Consider the following 22,752-nt stretch of genomic DNA (forward strand, 5'->3'; position numbering starts at 1 on the left):
TGGAGGATCCTGGTCCAGGGGCCGGGCGGGGGCCGTCAAGGGCGGCCAACCACTAAGTCCCCAAAATGGCCTCCCGATGCCCCTCGCAGCCCCACCCCCGCCCCCGCACTCCACCGCTCGCCGGCCCACGTGACCCGACCGGCCCCTCCCGCCCACCCGGGCTAGCGACCCCGGGTCCGGGTCCCTGCGGCGGTGGCCCCGCCCCTCGCGGGAAACGGACCAACCGAGGAAGGGTAAGGCGGGGCGGGTGGTGACGGCCAATGGAGGTGGAGCTCCGGAGGGGAGTAACAGGTTGGTGGGAGGGGGAGAAAGAAGGAGGGAGCGCCGAGGGACAGAGGGGGAGGGCCCGGGAGCCGCGCGTGCAGCTCTACCCGAGCCCGAGCCCGAGCCCGGGAACGCCGAGCCCGGCTGGGGTGAGTGAACCGGACGGGCGCAAGGGCACCTGAGAGGCAGGCGAGCCCTCAGGTGTACGCCTGAGGGGAGGGAGTCCAGGCGATCAGAGATACCCAGGGCACAGGTGCTGAGTTGGCGAGAGGAGGAGGGGAGGTCAAGTTAGGGTGGGAGTAGTGATTAAGAGCTGGCTCCTACTCTAAGATGCCACACGCAGGTGCCTGGGAAGGTGCCAGGTGAGGGGCACCTGAGGCTAAGGCTATTCCCAGGGCATGGAAGCGTTTCAGGGCCCATATATCTCTGGAGGTCAGACGCCAGTCCCCGGGGCAGAGTTTCTCTTGGAGACCGGAATGGTGGGGGGAAGGAGTCAGTCTCAGTTGGGCAAAGGGAACTGCTGCCTGAGGTTCAGACACGTAAAGGAAAGGGCGTGGAAAGGTGCTGTTTCCCTGAGGTTCTTTACCCGACTGCCAGTCTGAGCCGGTGCTGATACCTCCCTCTGGCTTTGAGGTGGAATCTTTCTCTAACCATTCATCTATAGGGCAAGACAGGTGCAATTAATAGACACTGAGAGGTAGAGCGAGAGGGCACCCCCATCTCTTTGCTAGGTGTGAAACTAAGTCTTTCAGTTTTTGTCCTCCTTTGCTTTCTTGCCAGGGAGAATATTTCCTTCTTTCTCTTGAGAGAGTGCTCTACAAGAGAGGGATTTGAGTAAGCCTAGATCCCTAGGCCTACAAAATGTGTAGAAATACTTCTTTCTAATGAGGCCTCTTTCTGGGGGCTAATGTCAAGCCCTCCCCCCAAGCATACATACTTCTGTGGTTCTAGGTGGGGCCATTGGGTGAGGTTTGGGAGCCTAACCAATCTCCTTGATGCCTCTCAGAAATTCCCCATTATTTCCTTAAACCCTACCAGGCATCCCTGACAGCTGGACCATGATGGCTGTCAGACTAGCCATAGGCACTGGTGCAGGAAATAAGCAGGACTCCTCAGGAGACCACAGGACTAGGAGATTCAGCACCTCTGAGTCTCCAAGCTGGATGAGAGGTGCACGTCAGGGCTGAGACAAAATTTCTGAGGCAGATTCCCTTGCCTTAGGCAGGTGAGGGAATCAGAGCCAGCCTTAGCTTGGCCCCTTTGATGCCCTGCCTGAGGAGAGTTGTTGTAATTGGGAAATAATTAGCAACCGCTATGTTGTCGACAGGCTGCCTGCACATGCCTCTCTACCTCTTTTTTCATCCTGGATATTCGGGAATGGGGGGCTGGCTCTAGGGGACTGCTAATCCAGAGATTTGCCTGACCCTAAGAGGATTCTGGCTTCCTAGAACCCTTCCTGCTTTCCCCAGGCTGACCTGCATGCCATCACCCATGTGGGAGGTGAGGAGGGGGTAGGGCTGCTGCTTTCTTCACGCCAGGGAAGGGGAGAACTGAGGGCCAGGGAGGTGGCCCAGGTTAAGTGTGGGATCTGGAATGCAACCTTGGGAACTTTAGAGGGAGGGGTAGAGGGAGACAAAGTCTTCTGTTACACACTGGCCTGTCTGTCAGTCACCAGGCACACTGTGTATCTGTTCCTGCCTGTTCCCTCCCCACCTTCTGCCTCTTCCTTCAGAGCCTTGGCCTTGGCATCTAAGCTGGACGGAGTCCCTGCCCATGGTTTTGCCCCTCTGCCTCCTCTGTGGTGTGGAATTTCTCTGGTCTGCTTCACAAGCTGCCAGTGGAGTCTCCCCGGCCCTCCCCTTTCCCTTGCCTCTCAAACCAGTCCAGCCAGTTTGCAGGGGCCCAGTTCCTCATTGTGTTTTTTTCCCCACTGGCCAAGCAGCTCTAGTCTGGTGCTCAGGTTTGACTTTTCCAGTGGACTGAGCCAGGAGTACACATTGCCGGGGGGGGGGGGGGGGGGGGGGGGTTCTTTTTTTTTTTTTTTTGCAGTACGCGGGCCTCTCACTGTTGTGGCCTCTCCCGTTGCGGAGCACAGGCTCCGGACGTGCAGGCTCAGCGGCCATGGCTCACGGGCCTAGCCGCTCCACGGCATGTGGGATCTTCCCGGATCGGGGCACGAACCCGTGTCCCCTGCATCGGCAGGCGGACTCTCAACCACTGCGCCACCAGGGAAGCCCACATGGGGGGTTCTTTCTGGATCCTTGGGCAACCTTATCTTGCTAACTCTTTATGAGAAAATAGGAGCCGAAAGAGCAAGGTCATTGAACTGTCCTTTTCTGTTTTCACCATTTGCTTTCCTTGTTTCCTCCGAAGGGAGTCTAATCTCTGTACCTCTAGTTCATCCATTTTCTGCATCTGCCAATTATATAGCATCTAGCATATTGCCAGGCCCTATGTATACCAGTTCTTCCTGGGCACACCTGGAGCCACCCCACCCCCACTTCCTGCCAGGAGTCCAGAGCCCCTGTCACTCCTAGTTGGAAGCCAGCTGCTTATGGTTGGGCCAGAGGTGATGGAATTGGGGCAGGGCAGGCTAATAAGTAACTCAGGGAGAAGTGGCTGCCTGATACAAGTGCTGTGTTCTCCCTCTCCTTACAGGCAGGAATGACAGAGGCAGAAAGATGAAGCTGAATTAACTTGTGGCCTAGTCTCTTCCCAGAGTACAGTTGGTGGGAAAAGCAGGGTCAGGCATCTGGTGAGAGGAGAGGCTCTGGGCTCCCTGTTGCCTGGCACTAGATCACTATTTACCTGCCTCTGGGGCTTACGAAAGGCCTTGGAGCTGCCTTGCTCACCGGGCCCCGCCCCGCTGTCCTCTGTAACTGAAGGCGGATAGGTTTCGGGTTTTCCATGTTGAATCATTTAGAGCCCTGCTTTCTGACCCACCCCAAAGATCCCTTTAGCCCTCCTGGCCCTTGACCCACATGTCCTGGGACTGAAGGGGGTTGAGGTTAGGGAGTCACTGGGACCTCAGGGTACACTTGGTGCCGCCTCTGAGCAGCTTGGTGCTCTTGGGCAGGCAAGGGCTATGCACTCTCTGGGACTAGGCTGGGAACTTCTTGACCTGGATCTGGAAGATCAGTAGATGTACTGTCAGGGTAGAGCTGCATCATGAATAAATCATGTGACTTCTAGGCACATCTGGTTCCAAAATTATGCCTGAATAGGACAGGGAGTCCAGGCCAGGAAGAGGTCCTGTTACTAGGACAAACAAGAAATGGCTGTGCACAATCCTTGGGAAATCTCCCCACTGCTGTGTTGAGTCTGCCTTGGTTTGGGATACAACTTCTTTTTGTTTGTTTTTTTGCGGTACGCGGGCCTCTCGCTGCTGTGGCCTCTCCCATTGCGGAGCACAGGCTCCGGACGCTCAGGCTCGGCGGCCATGGCTCACGGGCCCAGCCGCTCTGAGGCATGTGGGATCCTCCCGGACCAGGGCACGAACCCGTGTCCCCTGCATCGGCAGGCGGACTCTCAACCACTGCGCCACCAGGGAAGCCCTGGGATACAACTTTTAATAGATATATATTGACATCTACCATCTGCCAGGCCCTGGGGACACAGGAGTCAGCTGAGAACAATGTCTTTTTTCCCTCCAGGAGCTTATAACCTAGTGGAGGAGACAGATAGGAAACAAATCATCATTCTGATAAATATATAACTAAACTGAGGCACACTCACTGAAGGCCAACTATGGAGTGTATAACGTGAATCTGATCTAGTTTGTGGGAAGGAATGGTCAAGGAAGGCTTCTCTAGGAAGTGGCATCCTTCTGTAAACCAGGGGAAGCCAGGAAGGTCCTGTTGGAAGGAGCAGCATATGTGCAGGATAACATTTGTTGTCAGCTTTGTGACAGGCTTATGCTGCTAGGTGCATTCATGTTTAATATCTTGACATTTCCCCTCTTTTTATTGAAGTAGAACCTAAGTAAATAAAGTGCAAAAATCTTAAGTGTATAACATGATACATTTTTACAGTTGTGTATACCCACATAGTTGTTATTATCTAATTCTCACAGGTAATTACCTCATGAGGTATTATTATACCCATTTTACAGATGAGGAAACAGGCTGGGAAAAGTTGTGATTTGCCCAAGGTTATATACATCAAGTGAAGGTCAGAAGCTGGGATTCCAAGCCAGATCCTGACTATAGTCCAGTGCCTTTTCTATTGGATGAGTGGCTTGGAGAACTTACGCCTTTGCCTTGTAGCTTCTTTTCTGGTCCCATTTCTTACTTGAATTCCAACATAGGGCTCTGCCAACTAAAAATATTGCTTTCTGGGGTATCTGAGTCAGTGGTTGGTTAAAGTCCTCCCCGATGTCTGCATAGTGGAAGGATCGGGTCCTTGGGTTCATGGGTGGGCCTTAAGGACCTCTTGAGATTCTGTGGTAAAAGTTTGGGTGGGCTGTCTCCTGGGGGAAGGGTGCATTGCTTTCATCATTTTCTCAGACACCAGAAAAGGTGAAGAACCATTGCTGATAAGGTGTTCCTCCCCCCCTGTATCTTCCCCTGTAGGGGAGGGGTTGGGAATGCTACTAGGAATGCTCTTCTTCCAATTCCTTTCTCACCTGGAGCTCCGCCCCTCCCTTCCCCACCCCTCCTGGGTTCCTGAGCTTCCTGGCGCTTCTACAATCCCTGAAAGGGGCCTTGCCAAGTTTCCTTGGCCCAGAGCTCCACTGGGAGGTTGAGTTGGGTATGTTTGTGTCTCTGGCACATCAGAGGCTCCTCCTCCAGTTTGGTGCTAGGCCCTGGTGGAGGTTAGCAGAAGGGGTGGGGAAGCTGGCTTTTTATTTGCTTAGAGGAGAACCTCTCCCTGCAAGTTCCTGGAGCCAGAGCAATAAGCAATACCTGGAACACATTCCATTTGCTGACTCTGAGCTTAGGCAATGTAGACCCAGGGAGCTGGCCTGTAGGTGGTCTTGGCTCTGGCTCTCAGATGGGACAAGTCTGCCTGTCCTGGGGCCTGATACTCTTTTTTTTTTTTGGCTGCACCATGAAGCTTGTGGGATCTCAGTTCCCTGACCAGGGATGGAACCCAGGCCTCAGCAGTGAGAGCACCAAGTTCCAACCACTGGACCGCCAGGGAACTAATTCCTGGACTGGTACCCTTAAATGTTACTTAAATCTTTTCTTGAATAGGTAGTACATGGTTCCAGATTCAAAAGGGACAAAAAGATATATAATAGAAAGCCAGTCATTCTCCCATCCCTGTCCCCAGCCCTCAGTTCCCCCAACGCTGATGCATCACTGCTATTGGTTTCTTTGAGTATCCTCCCAGAAACGGGATGACATATCTTGGGGTCTTCTGTATTTGAAATGAGCTCTGGGATTGGAGGCCCCTATTCTCCATTGGGTTGGAGGTGTCTGCAGGTGGGGCTTGGGTTCTGCCTTCCCTGGGGGTAGGAGAAGCACATGGTAGTGTTATAGGTGTACGTGTGAAGATCAAGAAAAATCTTTAAACTCTCGACAAAACCAAGCTGCCCAGGACTGTATTAGAGGAAATGGATTCTTCTGGGTCAGTGGGTCTCAGAATGTGGAATCTGGACCAGCAGCATCACATCACCTGGGAACTTGTTAGAACTGTAAATCCTCAGTTTGGGGCTACCTGCTGAATCTGATACTCTGGGGGCAGGGTCCAGCAGTCTGTTTTAACTCGTCCTTCAGGTGACTCTGCTGCTCAGGTAAAGTATGAGAACCACTATTTTGTGTAGAAGGGATTGGCAGGGCAATCACCCTCACAAAAGCTGGGCAAGTGGAGGTTTCTGGGTTTCTACTTGTAGTCTCTCAGCTTAAACTCTTCATCTTCTAGGACCCCTCCTACCCATGGAGCAGGTGTCCACCATGGCCGAGCCCCGGGGCCCTGTAGACCATGGAGTCCAGATTCGCTTCATCACAGAGCCAGTGTGTGATGCAGAGATGGGCACCCTACGTCGTGGTGGACGACGCCCAGCTAAGGATGCAAGAGCCAATACCTATGGGGTTGCCGTGCGTGTGCAGGGCATCGCTGGGCAACCCTTTGTGGTGCTCAACAGTGGGGAGAAAGGTGGCGACTCCTTTGGAGTCCAGATCAAGGGGGCCAACAACCGAGGGGCCCCAGGAGCTCTGAGCTCCGACTCGGAACTTCCCGAGAGCCCCTACTCTCAGGCCAAGGAGTTTCCTGCCCGCTCGCAGGGAAGCACATCTGATGAGGAGCCCGGGGCCCACTGGAATGGAAGGCTACTGCGCTCCCAGTCCCAGGCCTCACTGGCAGGCCCTGCCCCTATGGGTCCAAGCAACAGGAGCACCAGCCTGCTGGAGCTAGCCCACCAAGGAGCTTACCTGGACAGCACCATTGACACTGCCCCCCTGTCTTCGGTGGACTCCCTCATCAACAAGTTTGACAGTCACCATGGGGGCCAGGCCCGGGGCCGGACTGGCCGCCGCACGCGGATGCTGCCCCCTGAACAGCGCAAGCGGAGCCAGAGCCTGGACAGCCGGCTCCCACGGGACACCGTTGAGGAACGGGAGCGCTGGTCCCCCAACCGCTGGACCCCTAGCACAAAGCATGACCAGCACACGGGCAGCATGAAACAGTCAGCCCAGAGCTGTCTTGGTGGCTTTAGCCGTTCCCGTCAGACCCAGGACTGGGTCCTTCAGAGTTTTGAGGAGCCACGGGGGAGAGCACAGGACCCTCCCATGCTACAGGTCAGACCTCACCCCTCTGTGGCTTCCAAGCCCTGGCCCCTTCTCATCAGCCCTGACCTACTTGGGTCTCCATGTTGGTTCAAATGACCTATGGCAGAAAGTCTACTTTTTGTCCTCCCCTTTATCCATCTACTTAATAGATGGTATTCACATGTACAAGACACTTCCATGGGCAAAATGCTGAAGGAAGTGGAAGTAACTGTGAAATCACCATTCACAAGCATGGAGAGTTACTTGTCATTGCCCGACCATTAACTGTGCCTCAGTCACCAGCGTTTGCTAGGTCTGCAGCAAATGTGAGGCAGGCTTGGAAGATATGAGTGGCTCCCTGGTGCTCTTGCCAAAACTCCCCGCTTTGTCTCCCACTCAGGAATGCGAGCGCGTGGGGGAGTGACTTTACTCTGAGACAAAGTTAAGCCCATTCTAAAAGTAAATCATTCACAAATTCTAGTACATTAACTGCCATTAGTGACAAATAACCTGTGACACAGCTCACAACTGGTCGAGATCTGTGTGTCGAGCAGAATCTGGTTTGCAGCGATAGTGAGAGGTGTACCCTGCTTGGACCCCTTCCTGGCCTGTTGCTCCGGCCTCAGAGGTGTTGCCTCTTTACCCCACTTCAGGCTTGTTCGTCGTGCTTGAAGGGCCTCGTCTCCCAACTGCCACGTCTCTTCCATCTGAACCCCACACACGCTTCTGGCGTAACCTTTGTAGTCTTCCTATTGCTCTGGGTTTACTTTTTTTATAGTTCAAATCAACTCCAGACCTTCTCCGAGACCAGCAGGAGGCAGTCCCACCAGGCAGTGTGGACCACGTGAAGGCCACCATCTACGGCATCCTGAGAGACGGGTGAGTGGGGACCCTCCCAATAGCAGAGTCACACACCTCCCTTCTTTTCCTTCTAGCTTTGTTCCCCATCTTCCTTGCTCTTAGCCTTTCCTCCCCTCATCTCTGCTACCCCTTTCCTCCCCTAACCTTTGCATCTGTCCTTTTATCCTCCAGAAGCTCAGAAAGTGAAACCTCTGTGAGGAGGAAGGTCAGTTTGTTGCTGGAGCAGATGCAGCCTCTGGTGGTGAGTGGCCTTCTCACGGTGGGGCAGGGGGCAGGGTTAGGGCCTTGTGGGCCTTGGGATCTGGATGTGGACTCGCTTCCTTCCCCCCGTGTCTCTGGCAGATGGTTTCTTCTGGTTCCACTAAGGCAGGGCAGGGTGAACTCACCCAAAAAGTGGAGGAGCTACAGAAAAAGCTGGATGAAGAAGTGAAGGTGAGGAGAGATTAGAGGTGCAGGAGGGATGAAGGGCCACAGGGGGAAAGAACCTTGGCCTGAGCTGGCCCTTCCAAACAATGGAATGAGCACTTGTGTGTCCTGTGAGACAAGAGTATGTGCTAGTCCCAGGAAGGACTTCTGGGGTTCTCTGGAGCTTAGAGAGGAGGAGCACATTCATCAGGGGTCTAACTACTTCTAATTCCATTTCCTTTGGAATTTCCTGTCCTAGCTCTGCCACTCACTGTGGCTGTATAAATCTGGAGTAAATTATTTACCTCAGTTCTTGGCATCATCATAGTAATGATGGCAGTAATAGTAGCTGTCATTTATTGAGTTTAATTTTTGTGGTAGGTACTATCCTGAGTAATATGTAATAATTACAATGACCCTGTAAAATAGGCGTCCTTGACCCTTGTATGATGAGAAAGTTGAAGATCAGAAAGGTTAATTGCTCAAGGTGGTAAGTTGTAGAGGAGGAGTGTTAAAATTCAGGTGAGTCTTATGCTCAAGCCTACGTACTCCTCTTTTTTTATACTGCTTCCACCTGTCACAGTATTGCCTTGTATATAGGTGGTGCTCAGTAAGTGTTAGATTGTAACTCCCCTTGTTTCCTGAAAAGCGGTGTCATGTACTGGTTGAGCGGTGGGCTGTGGAGTCAAACTGAATTCAAATCCTGGTACTCTTACTTGTTGGCTATGTAACTGACCTTGGGCAAATTCTTTAAATGTTCTAAGCCTTTGTTTCCTTAACTGTAATGTGAGGATAATAATTGTGCTGTGTTAGTTATCTCTTGCTGTGTAACAAATTACCTCAAAACAAACATCCCCCAGTATCTGAGTGCCCAGGATCTGGGAGCCACTTAACTGGGTAGTTGGGGCTCAGGGTCTGTGATGAGCTTCCAGTCAAGGTATTGGCTGGGGCTGTAGTCATTAGAAGACTTGACAGGTGTTGGAGGATTTACTTCTAAAACGGCTTACTCAGTGGTTGTTAGTTGGAGGTCTCAGTTCCTTGCTATGTGGACCTCTTCATAGTGCTGCTTGAGTGTCCTCACAGTATGGTAGCTACCGTCCCCCGGAGGGAGTGATCCAAGAGAGAAGGTAAGGAGGAGGCCGCAATGCCTTTTTCTGACCTAGTCTCAGAAGCTACACATCACTTCCCCCTTTTTCTATTTGTTAGAAGAGACAGCCTATACTCAAAGGGAGCCTATATTAAGTCCAGCCTATACTCAAGGAGAGAGGCTTCACCTTTTGAAAGAAATGTCAAATAATTTGTGGACATATTTTAAACCATTACAAGTACCGAGGCTTGTTATGAGGATTAAATGCAGATAATATACATAAGGTCCCTAGTACAGTGCCTGTCATATAGTGAGTGTCAATAGATGTTAGGTATTCCCATTATTCCTGGTCCTTCTGAGAGGCTTTCCCTACTCTCCACCTGTTTCACTCTCTTTTCCCTTTCCAGAAACGGCAGAAGCTAGAGCCATTCCGGGTTGGGCTGGAGCGGCAGCTAGAGGAGAAGGCAGAAGAGTGCAGCCGACTGCAGGAGCTGCTGGAGAGGAGGAGTGGGGAAGCCCAGCAGAGCACCAAGGAGTGAGTGCAGCTGATGGTGCTTGCAGGGCTGCATGAGGGCCTCAGCCAGAGTTAGAGGCTCCCCCAGGGCTGGGGGAGACAGGGAAATCTCCAGAAGCTGAAAGGGGCCAACAGAGAAGGTTAAAGATAGGACCTTTCTCTTTACCTTCTCTATCAGTAATGCTGACAGCACATGAGTTAGGCTCCCTAGATTTGCCTCTGTGCATCAGGTTCTTAATCTGTAAAATGGGATTTTTTTTTTAAATGTGATGGAACTGAACATTTCTTTTTTTATTTTTCAATTTATTTTTATTTTTTGGCTGTGTTGGGTCTTCATTTCTCTGCAAGGGCTTTCTCTAGTTGCGGCGAGCGGGGGCCACTCTTCATCGCGGTGCGCGGGCCTCTCACTGTCGCGGCCTCTCTTGTTGCGGAGCACAGGCTCCAGACGCGCAGGCCCAGTAGTTGTGGCTCACGGGTCCAGTTGTTCCGCAGCATGTGGGATCTTCGCAGACCAGGGCTCGAACCCGTGTCCCCTGCATTGGCAGGCGGATTCTCAACCACTGTGCCAATTCACAGGGAAGCCCTGTAAAATGGGATTAACGATGGTACCTACCTCACAGGATTGTTGTGAGGATTTAATCATTCATGTAGCAGAAGTTTTTGCAATGAGTACCGTGTAGTAGGCACTGATCTAGATTCCTGGGGTTCATCAGTGAACCATAAAGATGAAGCATAGCTTCTAGGAAGGGGGCACAGACAGTAAACAATTAACATATTGTATAAGTAAACGTATTACATATGAGAAGGTGGTAAGTAGAATAGGTTAAAGCAGATCAGGAGGGCTGGGTTGCAATATTAAACAAAGTAGTCAGGGGAAGCCTTGTTAGGATTTGAACAAAGACTTGAAGGAGGTTTATAGGAACTAATATAAGTAAAGTGTTTAGAAAACGGCCTTACACGTAGTGCTCAATACTGTTGTCTATAATTAATATTAGGCTCCAGAACATGAAGCTCCTCCTGGACCAGGGTGAAATGGTACGGCATGGGCTGGAGACACAGGTGATGGAGCTGCAGGACAAGCTGAAACAGGCCCAGGGTCCTGAGCCTGCTAAAGAGGTGCTAATGAAGGTAGGGAGCAGGATTGGGGTACCTTAGCCTCTGCTTCCTTTCAGCTAGAGCATCCTCAAGTCTGCTCATCTGCAGTTTCCCTAAAGTATGGGGAGTAGGTAGCTGATTACAGGTATCCCTTAGGGTGCTTTCACGCTGACTCAATGACGGCGTGGCACTAGAGCCCAGAATGGTAGATTTCCTTTATCCTAACAGGGCATCTTAGAGGGCAGAGAGCACCTGGTACCATGCCTAACAGATAGGAGGTGCTCAATAAATATTTTTGATTGACTTCCACCTTCACTTTGCCCAGGACCTGGTAGAGACCCGGGAGCTTCTGGAAGAGGTCTTAGAGGGGAAGCAGCGGGTAGAGGAGCAGCTGAGGCTGCGGGAGCGGGAGCTGACAGCACTGAAGGGCGCCCTGAAGGAGGAGGTGGCCTCCCGTGACCAGGAGGTAGAGCATGTGCGGCAGCAGTACCAGCGGGACGCAGAGCAGCTTCGCCGGAGCATGCAGGATGCAACCCAGGCACGTGACAAGAGCAGGGCTGGGAAAAGAGAGCACCCCCAGGGAAGGGGGCTGCCTCGAGGTCTTGGTATTTGGGGAATTTTTCATGGTCATAACCGGAACTCCCCCTAAAAGACACATGTGAGATGTAATGAAAACCTTGCTCAGGAAACCTACAAGGGCAGAGGGAAGGAGTGCAGGCCAGAAGTCCTGTGAGGATGTGTGACCAAAGTCCCATGGGGAAATAACTGGGGGAGGCTTCCTGTAGATGACAGAGGGGCAGACTGTGTCTTGGGAAGAGAGCCTTCTGCTAGCATTGCACCAGGTACCCTGGGTGTCAGGGTGTGCAGTGGGCATGGTGCCTTTGGACCTGAGCCTCCCTTTCTACACACTCACACTTTGGTTTGGAGTGAGCTCTTCCCTCCGAGCCTCCTGGCCCCTGACTCTCCCCTTCCCTAGGATTACGCAGCATTGGAGGCTGAGAGGCAGAAGATGTTAGTCCTGGTGCGGGAGCTGCAGAGGGAGCTGGAGGAGACCTCGGAGGAGACAGGGCATTGGCAGAGCATGTTTCAGAAGAACAAGGAGGAACTTAGAGCCACCAAGCAAGAGTAAGGACATTGCCCCCCAGGATGCTTATACATGATTCTTATATTCCCCCTCTTTTCTACCAGTGCTGTGCTCCTTCCTTTCCCATTTCTCAAACTGCCCTTCTCCATCCCCACCTTCCGCCCTCCTGAGGGTGGGTGCCCAGTGTCCTGCCTCCAGGGAGGTGGTTGTCATTGTCATTGTCCTGCTCACCTCTCCCAGGCAGGCGGCCTCACCCTGTTCCCTTTCCCTTTCGTTTCACCTTTCTGGGCTCAGACTCCTGCAGCTGCGGATGGAGAAGGAGGAGATGGAAGAGGAACTTGGGGAGAAGATAGAGGTCTTGCAGAGGGAATTAGGGCAGGCCCGGGCTGATGCTGGAGATACTCGCCAGGTGGAGGAGCTCAAGAAGGTACTTGGGAGTTGGGGGGCAATAGGGCAGGTTGGGGTGATGGGCATCTGCCTCACCTATCCACGAAGGCCTCCACACTTGTGTGGCTGTCTCCCGTGTGCTTGGTTTTCAGGCTTCATCCTGCCTGTTCAGCCTTATCTCTTCCCAGCACACACTCTAGCAGGACTGGTCTCCTCACTCAGTATAGAAGTTTCTAATGGAACGGGCTCTCGGCGGCCAGGTTGGGTTATAGCCAGAGGCTGCTGGCTGCCTCCCAAGAGACCTCATGGGTAGCAGCATTGAGGTGGATTTGTGAAACTCCAGGGTCATTTTTGCAAGCTTGGAAACCTAATTTGGTCAGGATAGCAAAAGTTGCTCTGTCTCTCAGAGCGGACTCATTAACTACACTTATGAAACAAACATTTACAGTTAGAATGCCAGTTTATTAACTTACAATGAGTAGTGTTGTCACATGGACTGGAACACTTGCAGTGGCATGGCCAGCTGACCTATATGGGAAGCCAAATTGTAATTTGAAGGCTGCTTAGAGAGTATAGAATCTAGACACAGGTAGCTAAATGTTTTATCATGTATGGATATTTTATGAATAATAAGGTCATAAAATTGAAGTGAACACAAATAATTTCTTCATATTCCTGGTATCAGTTTATGAAGGACAAGAAAGCAATGAATTATTTCAGATGATTTGAAAATTAGAAAATATTTTCATTAATTATAGGGAACTGGCATTTGTGGCCTCCTGAGAATCCTTCTGGGTTTATATTCTTTCATTTGCTATGCTGTATATGTAGTAGGTGCTCAGTTAACAAGTATTAATTAATCAATTCTTGTTTATCATGCTTTTACTATAAAACTACCTAATTGTAATCAAGGTAATCATATTTTTAAATGAGTAAAGAAATATAGCTCTGAATGATGATTTTCCAGATAAATAAAAGCCTGAGCTTATGCAAAATATTTGGTGGAGAAAAAGATAATAAATGTTAAACAAACATACTTTGGTGGTTGTGAAATCAAAAGTACTCCTAATTTTTACTATACTGTTTTTAAGTTAACAAATATCAAGGATAGTCTGAGGTCTGTTAAATATATTGGCTGATATAGTGAACTTGGACATTCCTCTGGACAATCTCAGTTGACTTATTATGCTGGGTAAAGCTAAAAAGCAAAAAAGTAATAACTAGTGTTTCATTTATATATTAAGCTAATTTTATTAAGTATTTAATAAATCAATAAGATATATATTAGGAAAATAGACTAACCCAGTCCACTGTAGACCATACACTGTGCTATTTTTCTTTTTTTTCTTTATTTAAAAAATTTTGAAAATTTATTTATTTTTGGCCGCATCGCACCTCATGTGGGATCCTACTTCCCCGACCAGGGATCGAACCCTCACCCACTGTGGTGGAAGCATGGAGTCCCAACTGCTGGACCGCCAGGGAAGTCCCCTCTTTTTCTTTGTAATTAGTATGTTAGTGTCTTACACTGAAGACTCACGATATACATATAACCTTTCAGCCTAATTATACTTTCTGAATTTCAGAAGTAGCTAATAGATAAAGAATTAGAATGAGAAATCATATTTTGATTTTTTAAAAAAGAAATCATAGCAGCACCAATATTTATTGTGTCACATATTTTGGTTTTCAGCATTTAAAAAAAATAGCCAATCCTGTTTTATGCATACCCTCATCTGTTCTCACTCCATGTAATTTTTTTTAATGGAGATTTAGTTCACATACCATAGAATTCACCCTTTTAAAGTATACAATTTAGTGGGGTTTTGTATACTCACAGAGTTGTACAACCAACACCACCACCACTATCTACTTATAGAACATTTTCATCACCCCAAAAAAGAACCCCGCATCCATTAGCGGTCACCCTCCCCACTCCTGGCAGCCACTAATCTACTTTCTCTCTCTATGGATTTGCCTATTCTGGACATTTCATATAATGGGACTCCTATAATATGGGGCCTTTCATGTCTGGCTTCTTTCGCCTAGCATAATGTTTTTCAAGGTTTATCCATGTTGTAGCAAGTATCAGTGCTTCATTACTTTTTATGGCTGAATAATATTCCACTACATGGATATACCACATTTTTTATCTGTTCATCAATTGATGGACATTTGGGTCCTTTCTGTATTTAGCTGTAATGAATAATGTTGCTATGGGCATTCACTTACAAGTTTTTTGTGAACATATGTTTATACAGTTCTCTTGGGTATATGCCTAGGAGTGGAATTGCTGGGTCATATGGTAACTTTATGGTTAACTTTCTGAGACATTGCCAAATTGTTTTCCAAAGTGGGCATACCATTTCACATTCTCACCAGCAGTGTACGAGAGTTTCAGTTTCTCCACTTTCTGTTATCCCAGGCTGGCTCTCTCTGCCCTGTCACCATTTCCCTTCCCTTCTAGGAGCTGCGCCAGACACAGGAGGAACTTAAGGAGCTGCAGGCAGAGAAGCAGAGCCAGGAGGTGACTAGGCGACACCGGGAGCGGGAGTTGGAGAAGCAGCTGAGGGTAGAGGCTGAACGAGGCCGGGGGCTGGAACTGCAGAACCTCCAGCTACAAAAGACCCTCCAGCAACTGAGACAAGACTGTGAAGAGGCTTCCAAGGCAAGGGGAGTGGGCACAGGGCTTAGGAGGTGGAGGCTGAGGGGTCTGGAGGGCTGAGGAGCCAGAGGGCGTGGAAAATTACCTATCATGGGTATGTATAGACCAAATACCTTGGTCCTAGGTGTGTGGTTAAAAGTAGCCAGGATGTGGCAGGGGGGGAGGTTGGGCTGTACCTGGTGACACCCATTGCATCTCTGTAGGGGTGGGATTCTCAGGGAAGCCTCTGGCTGGTGGCACTACCCCTTTTCACACCTGGGTTCGTGTGAGCTCTCTTTGGGGTGGCTTTCCTGGGAGTCGCCAATGACCTTGAGCCCTGGGGTCTGAGCCACCTCTCCCTGAACCGGCCTCAGGCTCAGATGGCAGCAGAGGCAGAAGTGGCAGTGCTGGGGCAGCGTCGGACAGCAGTGGAGACGACGCTTCGGGAGACCCAGGAGGAAAATGATGACTTCCGAAGGCGCATCCTGGGTCTGGAGCAGCAGCTGAAGGAGGCACGAGGCTTGGCGGAGGGTGGGGAAGTGGTGGAGGCTCGGCTTCGGGACAAGGTGCAGCGGTTAGAGGTCAGTGCTTTTGCTGACATTGTTGGCTTCCTCCTGGCCCTCTCTCCTCTCATCCCTGGCTAAATACTCAGCCATCACTTTGATTTTGCCTGTAGCGTGCTTCTGTTTGCCTCCCTAGTCCTCTGTCAACCTCGGGTTTATTCCTGAGTGTGCTTTAGTGTGAACGTCTCAGCCTTTGCACTGGTATTTTTGTCCATTTCCCACTCTTCGCATGTTCTCTGATCTTTGCTGGTTCCTCTGAGCCTGTTTTCATTGCCCACCTTTTTCATAAACATCTCTTCCTCCTCCCTCCCACCTACTCACCTCCAAATGGCTTGAGCCCAAGCTTTGCATCCCCTCAGTCCAGCGTCCCTCACCTTCCCCACTCCCAGGCAGAGAAACAGCGGCTAGAGGAGGCCCTGAACACAGCTCAGGAAGAGGAGGGGAGCCTGACAGCAGCCAAGCGGGCACTGGAGGCACGGCTGGAAGAGGCCCAGCGGGGGTTGGCCCGCCTGGGACAGGAGCAGCAGGCTCTGAACCGGGCCCTGGAGGAGGAGGGGAAGCAGCGGGAGGCGCTCCGGCGCAGCAAGACTGAGCTGGAGGAGCAGAAGCGCTTGCTGGACAGGACTGTGGACCGGCTGAACAAGGAGGTGGGGCACGGTGGCCTGGGCTCAGGAAGAGGCTCAGCTCATACAGAAGCTTGCCTGGGGGGCGGGGGGAACAGGGGAGGGAATGGGGTCACGACGTGTGGTGTTTGCTTTCCTCAAGTTCATTGTTGGGGAGGCCAAGTCTACATCTGCAGTGTGGCATCCTTCCTACTTCCCCTCAGTGTTCTTGACCTCCCCCTACCTCCCATTCCTTTATGATCTTGATCCTTGGAGAATGTCTCCTGGAGTTCCTCTTAGAAGTCTGTAAGACCTAAACATAAGAATCTTCGTTGGTAGAGTTTTATATTTAGGGGAAGGAAAAAGGCCTATAATCCCTCCTTAGATGTCTATAAGACCTAAAAACAGGAATTTTCATTGGTAGAATTTTATATTTGGGGGAGGGAAGGAGAAAGGAAGAAAAGGAGATAAATTGCTTTTTTTCAGGTAAGGTTCTCCTCCTAATCGCTTATTTATAAAACCGGAGCAAACACCTAAAATATTTCATCAGTTCTAATATGTACATTTTATCGTCTCTGAAATTGATTTGTGTCTTATAATTGACGGTATGTTATAGTTCAATTGGCAAATTTTTCTTTTTCTTTGTAATAATCATTGGTATCTTGGGTTTGCTGAAATATGGTCATTTAAGGTTTACTTTGTATCAGGCACTATTGTAAGTACTTTACGTAATTAATTAACATAATTCTCACAACAACCTTGTGATATAGGTGTACTGTTATTATCCCATTTTACAGATGGGGAACTGAGACCCAGAGAGGGTAAATAACTTGCCTGTGGTCACACAGCTAATAAGTGGTAGAGCCAGGATTTGAACCCAGGAAATCTATATATTACTCCCAGCCGTACTAGGGACCTAGGTCCAGGAAAGAGCAAGAGAGGGCTACTTCGGCAGGAAGGAGGCTCTGGGAGAGTCTTGGGAGTCTGGGCCCAGAGAAGAGAGAGAGGCATCCGTTAAAGAGATGCAGTGCTGAACAATCTCTTTTCTCTGTGTCTCAGCTGGAGCAGATTGGGAATGACTCTAAGCAAGCCCTGCAGCAGCTCCAGGCCCAGCTGGAGGATTACAAGGAAAAGGCCCGGCGGGAGGTGGCGGATGCCCAGCGCCAGGCCAAGGAGTGGGCCAGTGAGGCTGAGAAGACCGCTGGAGGGCTAAGCCGACTTCAGGATGAGGTAGGAGCCTAAATGGCAGTAGTCCCAACGTCCTTGGTTTGAAGGTCATTACCTCTTAACCTGTGACCAAGGGATCCTGGGACCTGGGTTTAGGTCTAATCACTTTGGTGGGGGAGGGTGGGGGGAGTTGTCCACTGTAGGCAGAGACAGTAGAGGATGCACTGTCTGCACAGCAGTGATTTTCAAACTCTGCTGCACACTAGGGTCACCTGGGGAGATTTTTAAGATCTCAACACCCAAGATGCCTCCTGTTACACTTAAATCACAAACCCTGGGGCTTGGATCCAGGATCAGTAGTCTAGAAGCTCCTCACGTGATTTAAACTTGCGTAGAGAATTTTAAGACGATAGAGAATATGGGCTAAAAGTCAAGTCTTTTTATCATCACCGTGCTCTGGCAATTCTAAAGAATGTCAGAGTTGAAGAATTTTCCCCCACGGGGTGGACTGCTTCCACCCTTCAACCCCCATCTTACCTTATCTGAGCTGCTGCATTTTTCTCTTCTGACCAGACTCAGAGGCTGCGGCAGGGCCTGCAGGCATCCCAGGCTGAGCGGGACTCTGCCCGGCTGGACAAAGAGCTGCTGGTCCAGCGACTGCAGGGGCTGGAGCAAGAGGCAGAGAACAAAAAACGCTCCCAGGATGACAGGAGCCGTCAGCTCAAGGGCCTTGAGGTGAGGACAGTGAGGGGGTGACGGGTGGTGGGTGGGATGGGGAAGGTGAGGGTGTCCGGATCCTGGCACAGGTGGGACTAATGTGGGGAAAAGAGCCAGGACACTCCAGCCTCTGGAATAGGAAACTGGCAGCCGACAGCTGATGGGTTTTGTTTGACTGCAGTGTTGTAAACAACTTTGAATTAATTGCCACTGTTTAGAAATTTATAGATGTCACATAAAATTTTGGATTTCTGGCTTTTCTCATACATTTGGAAAATATAATAACACTGGGCTTTGAGTCTTGAATTGTCCACATGGCAACAGTTGGCTGGAGCTGAGCAGTGGCTTCTCCCCTTTAGAGTCAACAGTGGTCTTCAGTTTGCTATATTTGGCAATAACAACAACAACAGTAATAAGAGCAGCAGCAGCAGCAAGCAAACACTTACATATTGTGCTGTGTGCCAGGTACTTAAGAATTATTTAATCCTGAGAGTAACCTTATGGCATGAGTAGGCTTGTTTTCCCCATTTTATAGATGAGGACAACTGAGACACAGAGAGGCCAAGCAACTTGTCCGTGGCCCCTTTGCTAGGAAGCAGTCGATCTGATTTTTAAATCCAGGCAGTCTTGTCTTAGCCTCTACATGGTACTGCCTGACTTGAATTTGCTTCCCCAATCTGTACCCTGATGCTTCAGTTTCTGACTCTCTTTATCTCAGCCTTGGCCTGGGCACTTGGGTTTCTCTCTATTTTCCCATTTGGGAAATAGGGCTGCACCAGTGAGAAATAGATTCTGGGGTTTGTCATCCTGCCAAGGCGCCAAGGTCAGAGCGGGCCCACCCTTTTCCCTTGATGCCTCACTTGGGCAGCAGAGGGCGCTAGCTCCGTGGTGGCTCTGGGCAGGGGCAGGGACCAATAGGTTCTGGGATGTGGGAGAGAGAAGAACCTGTGGAGGCTGGTGTCTGAGAGGCTCCTGGGCAGAGTTTGGCGTTCTGGTGTCCAGCATTTGGGGCAGAATTAACCTGTTGGCCCTCTGCCACAGGAAAAAGTCTCACGGCTGGAGGTGGAGTTAGATGAGGAGAGGAGCACTGTGGAGCTGCTGACGGAACGGATGAATCGTGGTCGGGACCAGGTAACCCCTTCCTTATGCCTTATCCGTGTCTACCCCGATGACAGAACCTCTTGGCCCTTTCAGAAACAACCCTACCTTCCCATCTTTCATATATGGAGTTCTGGCTGCAGAATCGGTGCGTGGCCGGCTCTACTGCAGGGTCTCATCTGCTTTCGGGAGGGGTTGGCGGGTTTCCTCAGGTGGAAAGAAGCCGGGAGTTTGAATGGAGGAAGGAATCCTGGTGGCCTGGTCTGTGGATCTGAGTCTGGGCTGCTTGCATTCAGAAGGGACGTTAGTCCCTGGTGAGACTGAGGAGGCCCTGTTTAAATTCTGGGGCCCCTCCCATCTGAGTAGGCTGTGATTTCTTAGTTGCCTGGGAATTTGGGGGATTCAGAGAGCACCCTCCAGCTACTCTGCTCCACTTGGTTCAACTTGCTGGTTCATCATCAGTCCTCCCTAAGTCTGGTTCCTCTGGCCCATCCCCACTAGGTGGACCAGCTGAGGACAGAGCTCATGCAGGAGAGGGCTGCTCGGCAGGACCTGGAGTGTGACAAAATCTCCTTGGAGAGACAGGTGAGGTGGGGGGGGGTCTTGGGGATAGGCCTCAGGAGGTGGGTAAAATGACCATGGAAGCAATCGCAGGTTGAGTGCTAACCAAGGAGGCTTCCTGTCCCTCTCAGAACAAGGACTTGAAGAGCCGGCTGGCCAGCTCAGAAGGCTTCCAGAAGCCCAGCGCCAGCCTCTCTCAGCTTGAGTCCCAGAATCGGGAGTTGCAGGAGCGGCTGCAGGCTGAAGAGAGGTGACATGAGCCCATCCTCTCTCTCTCCCTCTGGGCTTTTCTCCTCTGGTGTCCCTACATCTTCTGCTTCAGACATGGCCAACCTGGCTTGATCTTTTGGGAGACCTCTTCTCTTGATGGGGAGAAGAGAGAGTTGCAGAAATTCTGAAATGTGAATGACCTCTATCTACCTGGTTCTTTGCATCTGCCCTGGATCCTCCTCAGTCTAATGGTTGGGCTCGTGGCTGAGCCCTTGGAGTTCTTGGAGGCAGTATGGGGCCAAGTAGGAGTTTCTTTAGAAATGACAACAGCCATAGACATCCCCCTACCCCACCCTCTTAGGGAGAAGACAGTTCTGCAGTCCACCAACCGAAAACTGGAGCGGAGAGTTAAAGAGCTGTCCATCCAGATTGATGATGAACGACAGCATGTGAATGACCAGAAAGACCAGGTAAGGATGGCAGCTAGGGCCAGGCAACCATATGGCAAGTATATACTATGCATTTGCTTGAAGGCCAAGAGAGGTCCCATCTCATAGGTCTTCTAAACTTAGACTTTCCTTCTATAAGGTCAGAGAGACTAGAGTGAAAGGACTAGATTAGAGCAGTCATAGTAAGCATGGGTATCGAGTACTTATGATGTGCTAGGCTCTCTTTCTAAGTGATGTATTAACTTATTTAATCCCCAGGACAAACCTAAGAGGTTAGGGTACTGGCCCATGGTCTCAACATTTTCCTAGGGGCAACTGTATATACCTTGTCAAGATTGCTGCAGGGGAGGATCCCAGGCCACGGTAGCAGCAGCTCCTTTTCTAATGTGGGGACTTGGTATCCTGCCTAGCTAAGCCTGAGGGTGAAGGCTTTGAAGCGGCAGGTGGATGAAGCCGAAGAGGAAATTGAGCGACTGGATGGCCTGAGGAAGAAGGCCCAGCGTGAGCTGGAGGAACAGCATGAGGTCAATGAACAGCTCCAGGCCCGGATCAAAGTCCTGGAGAAGGACTCCTGGTACGGGCTCCTCTTCTGACCCCTGTTCCATCGGGATAGCAGAGCAATAAGGGAATGGGCTCTCCTGAACTGGATGGGGAGGAGGATCTCTAAGAAGGGACTTCGCAGGCACTCATTCCTGGGTGAAAGCCAGTGTGACTGTCTTTTAGTATCTCAGCCCCCATCCTGTACCCCATCTCCCCATATCTCTAATTAGTGGGGGAATCTTGTGAATAGCTTTAGGCCTTAGGAGAACTGGGAGTTTCCTTAGCATGAAAAGGGAGGCTGTTTAAATCTTTCTGTCTCCTTCCCTGACCAGTATTTCTCTTTGACTCAGGCGCAAAGCTTCCCGCTCAGCTGCTGAGTCAACTCTCCAACATGAAGGGCTGAGCTCAGATGAGGAATTTGACAGCGTCTACGATCCTTCCTCCATCGCCTCACTGCTTACGGAGAGCAACCTGCAGACTAGCTCCTGTTAGCTCATGGTCCACAAGGGCCCATGAACCACACTTGAGGCCTATCCTGGCCAGTCCTGCTCTGCTCTGCCCAGCCTCAGATTCCTCATCCCTGTGGGGGACCCAGTTATTCAGACCTAAGACAGGGAGGGGTGTGAGTGAAGGTGATAAAAAAGGCATCAGCGCTAAGCCGGTAGACAGACTTTCCCTTTCCTCTGGAGGAGTGGGCATTTTAAGCCAACAGAGCCCCCTCCTTAAGTGCCGACCCCCTCTTCTGCTCCCTCACAGCAGTAGGTTGGTGAGCATATAGGCTGAGAGGGATTGAGCAGGATAGGAAGGGATAGAAATTGCCATGTATATAAAGCTTTATTTCTTTAGCCCTTAACCCCAGGCTCAGGGAAATACCCTATGTGATTCTGCCCCCTTGACTCCTGCAACTCATTTCCTTCCCATTCTGGAGCACTGTAAGGGGAACATTATGGGTAATGGACATGCTGGCGTGGCTCTACCCACTTCTCAGAGGCTCTTCTTTGCACAGTCATGGGGCCCATGTGGTAGTCCCCACCTGTCTCCATTCCTGTATTTTTTGTCTTCCCCAGGCCAGGATCCAAGGGACCCTCTCTCTTTCTCTTCCCATCTTTACCGTTTCTATGTTCCTTCTTTCTTCTCAGTGCCTTAGCTGGGGTGAGGAGATAAGGATGCTCTTCTTGCCTTTTATTACCTGCACATTCATACCTCTCCAAGGACCACCCTTTCCCCACCCGGGGCCTTCTGCCTTCCCTGCTGCCCCAATGACTGGTCGAGAGACCTACCGGCTTCCCTGCCTATGAGGCCCTGTGAGAGGGACTTTGGGAGGGCCATGATAAGGTGGTGGGGCTGCTTCTGCTCAGGGTTTCCATCCTTCCTCCTCTCCCTCCGTGACTATGGATGTGCTTATAAGATGGTTGCGCCTGGGAACCCTGACCACTGTCTACGCAAGTTTGAAAAGCAAAGGTTTTGGTCTCCGGGGCCTTAACTTGTGGTTTCTCTGATCAGATGTGCCCAAACTCAGTAGGGAACCGAGGGACCCTCATTATCTCAGGAGCTTGGACCTGATACAGAGGGGCTAGAGGCTGACTCTTGGTAGAAATGGGAAGAGGCAATGGTGGACTTATTCCTCCTTTGGGATTTGGGGAGAGCCACGTTCTGGTGGGAGGAGGTAAGGGAGATGATTCACCTCTCTTATTTTCTAAGCAGACTCTGTAAGAAGCCTAGAGGAGGGAGAAGCCTGTTCTCACCAATGACTTGTAATTTCATGATTAAAAAAAATTTCCTTTATTCTGCAAA

At 50.5% G+C, this 22,752-nt stretch overlaps 1 protein-coding gene across 1 annotated transcript; it reads left to right on the forward strand.

Moving 5' to 3' along the window:
* The first annotated feature begins 319 nt into the window (after positions 1–319).
* On the forward strand, positions 320–22,752 carry CGN (cingulin). The gene is made up of 21 exons (XM_060029885.1): positions 320–413; positions 6,130–7,004; positions 7,753–7,853; positions 8,007–8,076; positions 8,178–8,267; positions 9,735–9,862; positions 10,837–10,969; positions 11,262–11,474; positions 11,913–12,061; positions 12,315–12,447; positions 14,875–15,075; positions 15,426–15,632; positions 16,004–16,261; positions 17,276–17,446; positions 17,957–18,118; positions 19,142–19,231; positions 19,700–19,783; positions 19,891–20,009; positions 20,331–20,439; positions 20,829–20,992; positions 21,309–22,752. The coding sequence occupies exons 2-21, from the start codon at positions 6,144–6,146 to the stop codon at positions 21,448–21,450; spliced, it is 3,585 nt and encodes a 1,194-aa protein (XP_059885868.1). The 5' UTR covers positions 320–413; positions 6,130–6,143; the 3' UTR covers positions 21,451–22,752.

Source organism: Delphinus delphis, chromosome 1 (genome assembly GCF_949987515.2).
Source record: "Delphinus delphis chromosome 1, mDelDel1.2, whole genome shotgun sequence".
Classification (NCBI taxonomy): Eukaryota; Metazoa; Chordata; class Mammalia; order Artiodactyla; family Delphinidae; genus Delphinus; species Delphinus delphis.